General features: G+C 48.0%; 1 protein-coding gene across 2 annotated transcripts in view; it reads right to left on the reverse strand.

The window, feature by feature from the left end:
- The window catches only part of LOC140467989 (adhesion G protein-coupled receptor E3-like), a 150,683-nt gene that overhangs the window by 93,596 nt on the left and 44,512 nt on the right, over nt 1-12,575 (reverse strand). For both annotated transcript variants that reach the window (XM_072564113.1, XM_072564112.1), the window contains exons 14-18: nt 11,094-11,314; nt 8,586-8,652; nt 8,304-8,395; nt 4,920-5,088; nt 1,647-1,715 (exon numbers count right to left, since the gene is read on the reverse strand). In XM_072564113.1, the coding sequence (XP_072420214.1) occupies nt 1,647-1,715; nt 4,920-5,088; nt 8,304-8,395; nt 8,586-8,652; nt 11,094-11,314 (618 nt within the window). The remainder of the gene's footprint in view (nt 1-1,646; nt 1,716-4,919; nt 5,089-8,303; nt 8,396-8,585; nt 8,653-11,093; nt 11,315-12,575) is intronic.

Genomic DNA, 12,575 nt, shown 5'->3' on the forward strand with positions numbered 1-12,575 from the left:
CTCACTCTAATGCCCCACCCTCACTCTAATGTCCCACCCTCACTCTAATATCCCACCCTCACTCTAATGTCCCACCCTGACTCTAATGCCCCATCCTCACTCAAATGCCCCATCTTAACGCTAATGCCCCACCCTGACTCTAATGTCCCACCCTCACTCTAATGCCCCACCCTCACTCTAATGCCCCACCCTCACTCTAATGTCCCACCCTCACTCAAATGCCCCACCCTCACTCTAATGTCCCATCCTCACTCAAATGCCCCACCCTCACTCTAATGTCCCACCCTCTCTCTAATGTCCCACCCTCACTCTAATGCCCCACCTTCACTCTAATGCCCCAGCCTCACTCTAATCTCCCATCCTCACTCTAATGTCCCACCCTCACTCTAATGCCCCAGCCTCACTCTAATCTCCCATCCTCACTCTAATGTCCCACCCTCACTCTAATGCCCCACCCTCACTCTAATGTCCCACCCTCAATCTAATGCACCACCCTCACACTAATGTCCCACCCTCACTCTAATGTCCTACCCTCACTCTAATGCCCCACCTTCACTCTAATGCCCCAGCCTCACTCTAATCTCCCATCCTCACTCTAATGTCCCATTCTCACTCTAATGTCCTACCCTCACTCTAATGCCCCACCTTCACTCTAATGCCCAGCCTCACTCTAATCTCCCATCCTCACTCTAATGTCCCACCCTCACTCTAATGCCTCACCCTCACTCTAATGTCCCACCCTCACTCTAATGCCCCACCCTCACTCTAATATCCCACCCTCACTCTAATGTCCCACCCTCACTCTAATGCCTCACCCTCACTCTAATTCCCCTTCTTCACACTAATGCCCCACACTCAATCTAATGCCCCATCCTCACTCAAATGTCCCCATCCTCACTCTAATGCCCCACCCTCACTCTAATATCCCAACCTCACTCTAATGTCCCACCCTGACTCTAATGCCCCACCCTCACTCTAATGCCATACTCTCACTCTAATGTCCCACCCTGACTCTAATGCCCCACCCTCACTCAAATGCCCCACCCTCACTCTAATGTTCCATCCTCACTCTAATGCCACAACCTCACTCTAATGCCCCATCCTCACTCTAATGTCCCATTCTCACTCTAATGCCCACCCTCACTCTAATGACCCAACCTCACTCTAATGCCCACCCTCACTCTAATGACCCAACCTCACTCTAATGCCCCAGCCTCACTCTAATCTCCCATCCTCACTCTAATCTCCCATCCTCACTCTAATGTCCCACCCTCACTCTAAGGCCCCTTCCTCACTCTAATGACCCAACCTCACTCTAATGCCCACCCTCACTCTAATGACCCAACCTCACTCTAATGCCCCAGCCTCACTCTAATCTCCCATCCTCACTCTAATCTCCCATCCTCACTCTAATCTCCCATCCTCACTCTAATCTCCCATCCTCACTCTAATGTCCCACCCTCACTCTAAGGCCCCTTCCTCACTCTAATGTCCCGCACACAAATTCCTGCCCCCCAACAGATGTCTGCCCCACAAATGACTGCCCCTCCCTAACTACCCCCTATGGCACTTTCTCCCCCTCTCCCTTTCTCCCCCAGCCTCACAGCCTCTGGTAAACCCTGTGTGTTGGAGAATCAGCTCCTTACATTGGAAGATTTCCAAATGCTGGAGTCCTTGGTGATCTTCGATGCAGTATTGAGGATCTCACTGCGAACCTGTTGGAACAGGAGAGAGGGGCTCCAGTGACTGAGGGCTGGTTCAATACTCGCACTGCTGCCTGCTCTGTCTGTACAGTGCCGAACCTGCATTGGCTGCATTGTCTTCACACCATCTCCCGTTCACCATCCCCACACTCCCCTACCCCACAGTGCTCTCCCGAACACACCCTGACACTCACTATGTCTCAGACCCAAACAGGTCAGCCAGCACTACCAGCCCGTTTCTGGGTGGGGTGGGGGGTACGCGGTCATGGACTTGACTCGGTGTTACAGCCACATGTTGGAACTGGAGATAAGGTCCATTGTGGGCCTGCTCCCTTGGTCTTTGAGCCAGCAATGGGAAGTAGCGGATGGGTAATGTTACTGGGTTAGTGGAGTCGAGCCCCACTGGAGGGAGTGGTTCAATCCCCAACGCTCAGGCCAGCCTTAATAATGGTGACCTTCGAGTTGTCGCTGCTTGTTGCAGACATCCAGCTGGTTCAATAAGGAATCCTACCATCCTTGGCCTATTTGTGAGAGGCAGAGTAAGACATAGGAACAGGCATCAGCCATTCAGCCCATCGAGTCTGCCCTCCCACTCCACGAGATCAGGATGGATCTGATAATCCTCAACCCCAAATGTCTGTCCACCTCAGCCTTAAGTACACTGAGAGATCCAGCCTTGACAGCTCTCTGCGGTAAAGGTTCACTCCCCTCTGAGGGAAGAAATTCCTCCTCAGCTTTTTAAGGTGAGAGTAGAAAGATTCTTTTTCACAGAGAGAGAGGTTCGTGTGTGGAATGAACTTTCAGGGAAAGTGGTGGATTTGGATACAGTTACAACATTTAAAAGACATTTAGATCAGTCCGTGAATAAGAAATGGTTGGAGGGATATGGGCCAAGCTGAGGCAAGGGGAACTAGTTGAGTTTGGGATTATGGTCAGCATGGACTGGTTAGTCCCAAGAGTCGTTTCCATGCTGGATGTCTCTGGCTCTATGACTGCCTAAATATTTCGATGTGGATTTACAATCCCAAGACATGTGAGGCTTTGGCTCAAGTGCTGGAATTTGGATTAGAATAGCCTGATACTTGTTTTTGATTGGCACAGGTAGATGGCCTTTTTCTGCGTGGTTGGCATCACTGACTCTTGTTCAATATAATGTCTACTGATCACTGTCAGTCCTGTGGGGAGAGATTGCGAGGCAATATGTCTGCACAAGTAATCCAGAACCCAAATACTTTGGTACATGGGCATACGAGTTCAAATGCTGGAACTTAAATACCGTTAATAAAATCTGGAAGTTAAAGCTAGACCATGGAATTATCATCGATTGACACTTCTTTTTAAAAATGCAGTCATTCCTCAGGCAGGAGTCTCTGGCTCAGAGTCTTAAAATGGGCTTCTTGAGAATGGGTGAACAATCTAAAGATTACCATTCCCTAACTAATGGCCCCTTCCCATTAATCCTGTAGGTTAGTCCTAAACATATCAAGTAAACATGCCAAACCCATGGACCCCACTGAAGTCTTCAGTCTCTCCAGGCACCCTCTTCCCCTTTTAGTGGTTTCTCCTTGAGGCTCTATCATGACCCCACAACTTATATACTGAACTTTCCACTTCACCATTTTTATTGTTATATTATTGCACAATATTGACAAAGAGACTAAGGTAGGTGAGGTCCTGGAAACAATCATTGTCATGAAAGAGGTGGTGTTGGGCAAGCCAATGGAGCTAAAGGCAGACAGGGCTATAGGCCATGATGGAGCACATCCCACTGTGCTCAATGTGGTGGTGGGAGAAATGGCGAGTGCATTTGTAAGGAATTTTCCAAAATTCGTTGGATTCTGGGGCAGTCCCAGCAGATTGGAAAACAGCAAATGTGATGCCACAGTTGTCAAAAAAGAGAGGCAGACAAAAGTTGGGGAATTATAGACTTAACTTCTGTTGGGGGGAGAAAGCTTGAGTCTGTTATCAAGGAAGAAATAGTAAGGCATCTGGACAGAGATAGTCCCATTGGGCAGACACAACATGGGTTCATAAAAGGCAAGCCACGCTTAACTAATCTCTTGGAATTCTATGGCGACATTATGAACATGGTGGACAATGGGGAACCAGTAGATGTGGTGTATGTAAATTTCCAAAAGACACTTGAGAAGGTGCCACACAAAAGGCTGCTGGATATCTATTTGCTCTTCATAATGACTACTGCATAAATAATCCACCCAGATCCATTCCCCAGCCCTATTATTCCACATTTCCCCTGACTAATGTGCTTAACCTACATATCCCCGGACACTATAGTCAATTTAGCTTGGCCAATCATCCAAACATGTACCCAGAGAAAACCCACACAGACAAGGGGTGAATGGGCAAACTCCACACAGTCACCCGAGGCTGGAATTGAACCCAGGTCCCGTGAGGTAGCAGTACTATCCACTGAGCCACCACGTCCCCCTCCAAGGAAGCATTCCTCATCCAGCACCAATAGGATGATGAGCAGAGAGTCTGCTTTGAGGTATCGCTGAGGGATCGCAGAGGCTGCCAAAATAACCCTCATACACATTTTCAAAGGGAGGCTCTCACATCCTCGTCAGCTTAAAATGGGTCCCCACTCTGTCAATGAAAATATCATCAGCTGTGGAATGGGACTGAAGCCAGTGGTCATCTGGGTTAGATTAGATTAGATTACTTACAGTGTGGAAACAGGCCCTTCAGCCCAACAAGTCCACACCGACCCGCCGAAACGTAACCCACCCATACCCCTACATTTACCCCTTCACCTACCACTGCGGGCAATTTAGCATGGCCAATTCACCTGACCTGCACATCTTTGGACTGTGGGAGGAAACCGGAGCAAACCCACGCAGACACGGGGAGAACGTACAAACTCCACACAGTCAGTCGCCTGAGGCGGGAATTGAACCCGGGTCTCTGGCGCTGTGAGGCAGCAGTGTGACACTCACTGAGACAGATTGTAAACCTTCAGTGTTCAGGTCCATCCTGAATCTGGATGTGTTCCTCATGACAGAGAGAGCCCCCTCTCCTCAACAAGCAACATCCTGAGAAGCTCCAGAAAGGGACATTGTCCCGATTCCAGACCCTCTCCTCCCGCTCAACTACCCCTGAAATGAGCACGGGCACCAACGGTTGGGTGAGTGTGCCCTGGCCGTTGTTCCTGGGTACCCCTGGCCTTGCCTGACCCAACCCCAGGTAGGCACCTACCTGCTTGTTCAGGACGCAGTGCAGGATGAAAATGAAAAGCCCTTGCAAACTGTTGAATATGGTGAATATGTAGGACATAAAGATGGTGTCTCCGGTGATGTGAAAAATGCCGAAAATCCAGGTGCCACCCAACAGAACCAACTGGGCAATTGCTGTGCAGGTGAAAGACCTACCAAGAAGAGAGAAGAAAAAATCAACCAAAGGATTTAAGTGGCTCTTTCTCCTCCCCCTTTGGCACACATCTGCGAACTGAGACAGCTGTTTACCTTCATTTCCCATCTACCCCCCAGCCCATCCCGTGGAGGGTAACTTGACATCTTGCCCGTCAGTGGCATTGTGAGCGCGTGTGTTGGCCTCAGTAATCCTGTCACCTTCATAATCTGCAGGGTGATCTTCCCACAAACTCCATCTCGATGGAGCCAACTCTCCTGATAATAATCAGGAGAGCTTGGGAAAAGCAGGGTATCGGATGTTATTATGAACAGCGACCGTTATGGACTGCCCTATGGGGGTTTAGAGAGTTCAATAATCATAGGCAGCACGTCTACAGCCCTGAGGCACTGGACTGGAGGGGATCTGAGGGGGGGGGGGGATCTGATCAGATTCATTCCTGCCTCTGTTGTTGCTCCCATTTCCAGATCCCTCATTCCCGTCTTCATTTGTTACTCCAGTTTCCAGAACCCTCACTCTCCACTACATTGCTACTTCCGTTACAAGAACCTCACTCCCACCAAAACTGCTATTCCATTTATCATATCCCTCACTCCCAACTACATTGCTGTTCCAGTTACGAGATCCCATACTGACTGCAACATTGCTACCCTAGTTATCAGATCCTTCACTCTCTGCTACATTGTTACTCCAGACACCGGATCCCTCACTCCCTGCTACATTGTTACTCCAGACACCGGATCCTTCACTCCCTGCTACATTGTTACTCCAGACACCGGATCCCTCACTCCCTGCTACATTGTTACTCCAGACACCGGATCCCCCACTCCTGCTACATTGTTACTCCAGACACCGGATCCTTCACTCCCTGCTACATTGTTACTCCAGACACCGGATCCCCCACTCCTGCTACATTGTTACTCCAGTCACCGGATCCCCCACTCCCGCTACATTGTTACTCCAGTCACCGGATCCCTCACTCCCTGCTACATTGTTACTCCAGACACCGGATCCCCCACTCCTGCTACATTGTTACTCCAGACACCGGATCCCCCACTCCTGCTACATTGTTACTCCAGTCACCGGATCCCTCACTCCTGCTACATTGTTACTCCAGTCACCGGATCCCTCACTCCCTGCTACATTGTTACTCCAGTCACCGGATCCCCCACTCCTGCTACATTGCTACTCCAGACACCGGATCCCCCACTCCTGCTACATTGTTACTCCAGTCACCGGATCCCTCACTCCTGCTACATTGTTACTCCAGACACCGGATCCCTCACTCCCTGCTACATTGTTACTCCAGACACCGGATCCCTCACTCTCTGCTACATTGTTACTCCAGTCACCGGATACCTCACTCCCTGCTACATTGTTACTCCAGTCACCGGATCCCTCACTCCCTGCTACATTGTTACTCCAGTCACCGGATCCCTCACTCCCTGCTACATTGTTACTCCAGTCACCGGATACCTCACTCCCTGATACATTGTTACTCCAGTCACCAGATCTCTCACTCCCTGCTACATTGTTACTCCAGTCAACAGACACCTCACTCCTTGCTACATTGTTACTCCTGTCACCGGATCCCTCACTCCCGCTACATTGTTACTCCAGTCACCGGATCCCTCACTCCCTGATACATTGCTACTCCAGACACCAGATCCCACACTCCATACTACATTGTTACTCCAGTCACTGGATCCCTCACTCCCTGATACATTGCTACTCCAGACACCGGATCCCACACTCCATACTACATTGCTACTCCAGTCACTGGATACCTCACTCCCTGATACATTGCTACTCCAGTCACTGGATCCCTCACTCCCTGATACATTGCTACTCCAGACACCAGATCCCACACTCCATACTACATTGTTACTCCAGTCACTGGATCCCTCACTCCCTGATACATTGCTACTCCAGACACCGGATCCCACACTCCATACTACATTGTTACTCCAGACACCAGATCCCTCACTCCCTGCTACATTGTTACTCCAGTCACTGGATCCCTCACTCCCTGATACATTGCTACTCCAGACACCGGATCCCACACTCCATACTACATTGTTACTCCAGTCACTGGATCCCTCACTCCCTGATACATTGCTACTCCAGTCACTGGATCCCTCACTCCCTGATACATTGCTACTCCAGACACCAGATCCCACACTCCATACTACATTGTTACTCCAGTCACTGGATACCTCACTCCCTGATACATTGCTACTCCAGACACCAGATCCCACACTCCATACTACATTGCTACTCCAGTCACTGGATACCTCACTCCCTGATACATTGCTACTCCAGACACCAGATCCCACACTCCATACTACATTGTTACTCCAGTCACTGGATACCTCACTCCCTGATACATTGCTACTCCAGACACCAGATCCCACACTCCATACTACATTGCTACTCCAGTCACTGGATCCCTCACTCCCTGATACATTGCTACTCCAGACACCAGATCCCACACTCCATACTACATTGCTACTCCAGTCACTGGATACCTCACTCCCTGATACATTGTTACTCCAGACACCAGATCCCACACTCCATACTACATTGTTACTCCAGTCACTGGATCCCTCACTCCCTGATACATTGTTACTCCAGACACCAGATCCCACACTCCATACTACATTGTTACTCCAGTCACTGGATCCCTCACTCCCTGATACATTGTTACTCCAGACACCAGATCCCACACTCCATACTACATTGTTACTCCAGTCACTGGATCCCTCACTCCCTGATACATTGTTACTCCAGACACCAGATCCCACACTCCATACTACATTGTTACTCCAGTCACTGGATCCCTCACTCCCTGATACATTGTTACTCCAGACACCAGATCCCACACTCCATACTACATTGTTACTCCAGTCACTGGATCCCTCACTCCCTGATACATTGTTACTCCAGACACCAGATCCCACACTCCATACTTCATTGTTACTCCAGCCACCGGATCCCTCACTTCCCATTACATTGCTTCTCCCGTCAGTAGCTCCCTCAGGCAGTGAGTACATGTACAAACAGAACATTAATGAACCAGTGAGGTGTTCCTTTGTAATAGCAGGCTGGCTTCATTCGCTGCATGTTTCACATTGCATCGGGAACATTCAATTTCCTGAGACAAAAAAGGGGACCGAAATATTGACGATAAATTAACGTTTTAGAAAAACATACCTCACTTTCTTAAAATATGGGACGTCTGTACTGAGCATTGAAAACTTGCCAATCAACTTCCACACAGTGATGATGAAGAACATTGCATTAATCTGCAAACAAGAACATCAGTGCCTGAGACACTCAAACATTTAGCCCTTAAAGCACACTCTGCTATCTAATACCACTGTCTCACTCATTGCCTTTATCTCTCCAAGATGCACCAAATTCAGTTTCTCATTGCTGACCTGTCAGACTGTTGACATACTTGGGACAAGTCAAAGCTGATTCCATTGAACTTACCCCAATAATTGCACAGACTGGTGCCAGGAAAGCCCAGATAAATCCAGAGGTGAGAGTCAACCAGCAACTTGAAGGGAAAGGAAAGTTAGAAATGATTCTCATTGTACAAACTAAATATTCACTGATGGTTTTGTCAGAGAATAAAGCTTCTGCTTTAACTGTTTAGTGCAGACACACACACACACATTCTCTCTCACACTCACACACGCATACTCTCTCACACTCACTCACACACACACTCTCACACACACACACATTCTCTCTCACACTCACACACACACTCTCTCTCACACTCTCACATACACACATTCTCTCTCACACTCTCACATACACACATTCTCTCTCATACGCACACATTCTCTCTCACACTCTCACACACAATCTCTCTCACACGCACACATTCTCTCTCACACTCACACACACACACTCACACACACACACATTCTCTCTCACACTCTCACATACACACACATTCTCTCTCCCACTCTATCACACACTCATTCTCTCTCACACTCTCACACACATGCGCGCATACACACACATTCTCTCTCACACTCTCACGCACACATTCTCTCTCACACATTCACATTCTCTCTCACACTCTCTCACACACATATTCTCTCTCACACTCTCTCACACACTCATTCTCTCTCACACTCTCACACACATGCGCGCATACACACACATTCTCTCTCACACTCTCATGCACACATTCTCTCTCACACATTCACATTCTCTCTCACACTCTCTCACACACATATTCTCTCTCCCACTCTATCACACACTCATTCTCTCTCACACTCTCACACACATGCGCGCATACACACACATTCTCTCTCACACTCTCATGCACACATTCTCTCTCACACATTCACATTCTCTCTCACACTCTCTCACACAGACATTCTCTCTCACACTCTCTCACACACACTCTCTCACACTCTCTCTCACACACACATTCTCTCTCACACGCACACATTCTCTCACACTCTCTCACACACACACATTCTCTCTCACACTCTCTCACACTCTCTCTCACACACACATTCTCTCTCACACGCACACATTCTCTCACACACACACATTCTCTATCACACTCACACCTGCACACACTCTCACACACACATTCTCTCTCACACTCTCACACACGCACACATTCTCTCTCACTCTCACACACGCACATACTCTCACACACACCCATTCTCTCTCACACTCACACACACACACTCGCACACACACACATTCTCTCTCACACTCACACACACACACTCACACACACACACATTCTCTCTCACACTCTCATACACACACACACACTCATACATGCACACACTCTCACATACACACACACTCTCTCTCACACTCTCACACACACACATTCTCTCTCACACTCTCACATACACACTCATTCTCTCTCACACTCTCACACACACACACATTCTCTCTCACACTCACACACACACATTCTCTCACACTCACACACACACTTTCACACACACATTCTTTCTCACACTCACACATACACATTCTCTCTCATACACACATTATCTCTCTCACACTCTCACGCACACACATTCTCTCTCACACTCACACATTCTCTCTCACACTCACACACATACATTCTCTCTCACACTCACACACACATATTCTCTCTCACACTCTCACACACGCACACATATTCTCTCTCACACTCTCACACACATTCTCTCTCACACTCTCACACACGCACACACTCTCACAAGTAAAGTTTCTCAGCCTCACACGCATGATCTCTCTCACACAAACTGTCTCTCATAAACACACATAATCTCTTTCATAAAATCTCTCTCACACACTGTCTCTATCTTTGACACTCTTCCTCACGAACACACTCTCACCCCCAAAATCCCTCGCACACACAAACTGTCTCTCACAAACACACGCTCCCTCATGTTCACACACTCTTACACAATCTCTTGCAGGCACACAATTTTACTCACAGACACAATCTCCAGCTCTCACACACAATTTCTGACACACGCTGTCTCTTTCTCTCTCTCTCACACACACACACACAAAACCTCTCTCTCATTCTCACAGTCTCTCTCTCTCTCCCTCACACACTCTCACACTCACTCCCTCTCACAGAACAAAGCACATAGAATAATGTAGCCCAGACCTTTCAGCCCATCATGTATGTGCTAACCATGATGTCATTCCAAACTATCCAATCTGCCTGCACGTGGTTGCTCAATGTGCTTGCCCATCATTAAAGGGGTTAAAAAAAATCAAATGTTTTCCAATAACAACTTCAACCAATCTTCCAAAATCTCATCAGTCAGATGTCAACAGCCAGCCAGTGATTGGGTGAGCAGACCCCTCATAACTGCAGTGGATGGAAGAATTGAATCCCTTCTGTAATCTGTACAATATTCTTTCTTCAAAGAGGGTAACAACTGGTAGATCCCTTCCTTAAAGACAATGTTTCACTCAAATGATATCCTCATGAATGAGCCAAGTTACACTTACTACGTTTTGGTCCCATAAGCGTTCACGTCAATCGCTGTTGTCGTGACGACAATGACTAAAGGGAAGCCATAGCCAATGAGGTACAGGTATTTCCGCTGCAGACTCCTGGAGTGGAAGACTTTCACCACCATGAGGTAAAGCTGAACTCCTTCGAGAAGCATCCAGGCGAAACAGGCCAAGAAGAGGTAGTGAAGTAAAATGGCGACGATCTTACACGCAATCTGAAAGAGTCACGTGCTTTAAGAAAGGGTGAGATCAACCTCGAAATGACCGACCATCATTCATTCAGAGCAAAAACCAAATGGAAAATCGAAAGAACTGCGGATGCTGGAAATCAGAAACGAAAGCAGAAATGGGTGGAGAAGCTCAGCAGGTCTGGCAGTATATGAGGAGAGAAATCAGAGTTAATGTTTCAGTGACTCGTGATTTATGGCTAGCACAAGGGTAGATAGCTTTAAACTGAGGGGTGATAGATATAGGACAGATGTCAGAGGGAGGTTCTTTACTCAGAGAATAGTGGGGGTGTGGAACACCCTGCCTGCAAAAGGAGTAGACTCGCCAACTTTAAGGGTATTTAAATGGGCACTGGATAGACATATGGATGAAAATGGAATTGTGTAGGATAAATAGGCCTCAGACTGGTTCCACAGGTCGGCAGAGCATCGAGGGCCGAATGGCCTGTACTGTGCTATAATGTTCTCTGTTCTATGTCCGATGACCCAGAACTCAAATTCCACTTTGATTTCCAGTTGGAAGTTACTTTTTTATTCATTCATGGGACCAGGGTGACACGAGGTAAGCATTTATTGCCCTTCCCTAATTACACAGGGCGTAGTTCAGCATCAACCATATTGGCTGTGGGTCTGGAATCACTTGTAGGCCAGACCAGGTAAGGATAATAGACAATAGACAATAGGTGCAGGAGTAGGCCATTCTGCCCATCGAGCCTGCACCACCATTCAATATGATCATGGCCGATCATCCTTAATCAGTATCCTGTTCCTGCCTTATCCCCATAACCTTAATTCCACAATCCTTGAGAGCTCTATCCAACTCTTTCTTAAATGAATCCAGAGACTGGGCCTCCACTGCCCTCTGGGGCAGAGCATTCCACACAGCCACCACTCTCTGGGTGAAGAAGTTTCTCCTCATCTCTGTCCTAAATGGTCTACCCCGTATTTTTAAGCTGTGTCCTCTGGTTCGGCACTCACCCATCAGCGGAAACATGTTTCCTGCCTCCAGAGTGTCCAATCCTTTAATAATCTTATATGTCTCAATCAGATCCCCTCTTAGTCTTCTGAACTCAAGGGTATACAAGCCCAGTCGCTCCAGTCTTTCAGTGTAAGGTAATCCCACTATTCCAAGAATTGACCTCGTGAACCTACGCTGCACTCCCTCAATAGCCAGAATGTCTTTCCTCAAATTTGGAGACCAGAAGGATGGCAGTTTCCTTCCTTCAACAGGGTTTTCGTGACAACCAGC

The sequence above is a fragment of the Chiloscyllium punctatum genome, chromosome 46, assembly GCF_047496795.1.
Source record: "Chiloscyllium punctatum isolate Juve2018m chromosome 46, sChiPun1.3, whole genome shotgun sequence".
Taxonomy (NCBI): domain Eukaryota; kingdom Metazoa; phylum Chordata; class Chondrichthyes; order Orectolobiformes; family Hemiscylliidae; genus Chiloscyllium; species Chiloscyllium punctatum.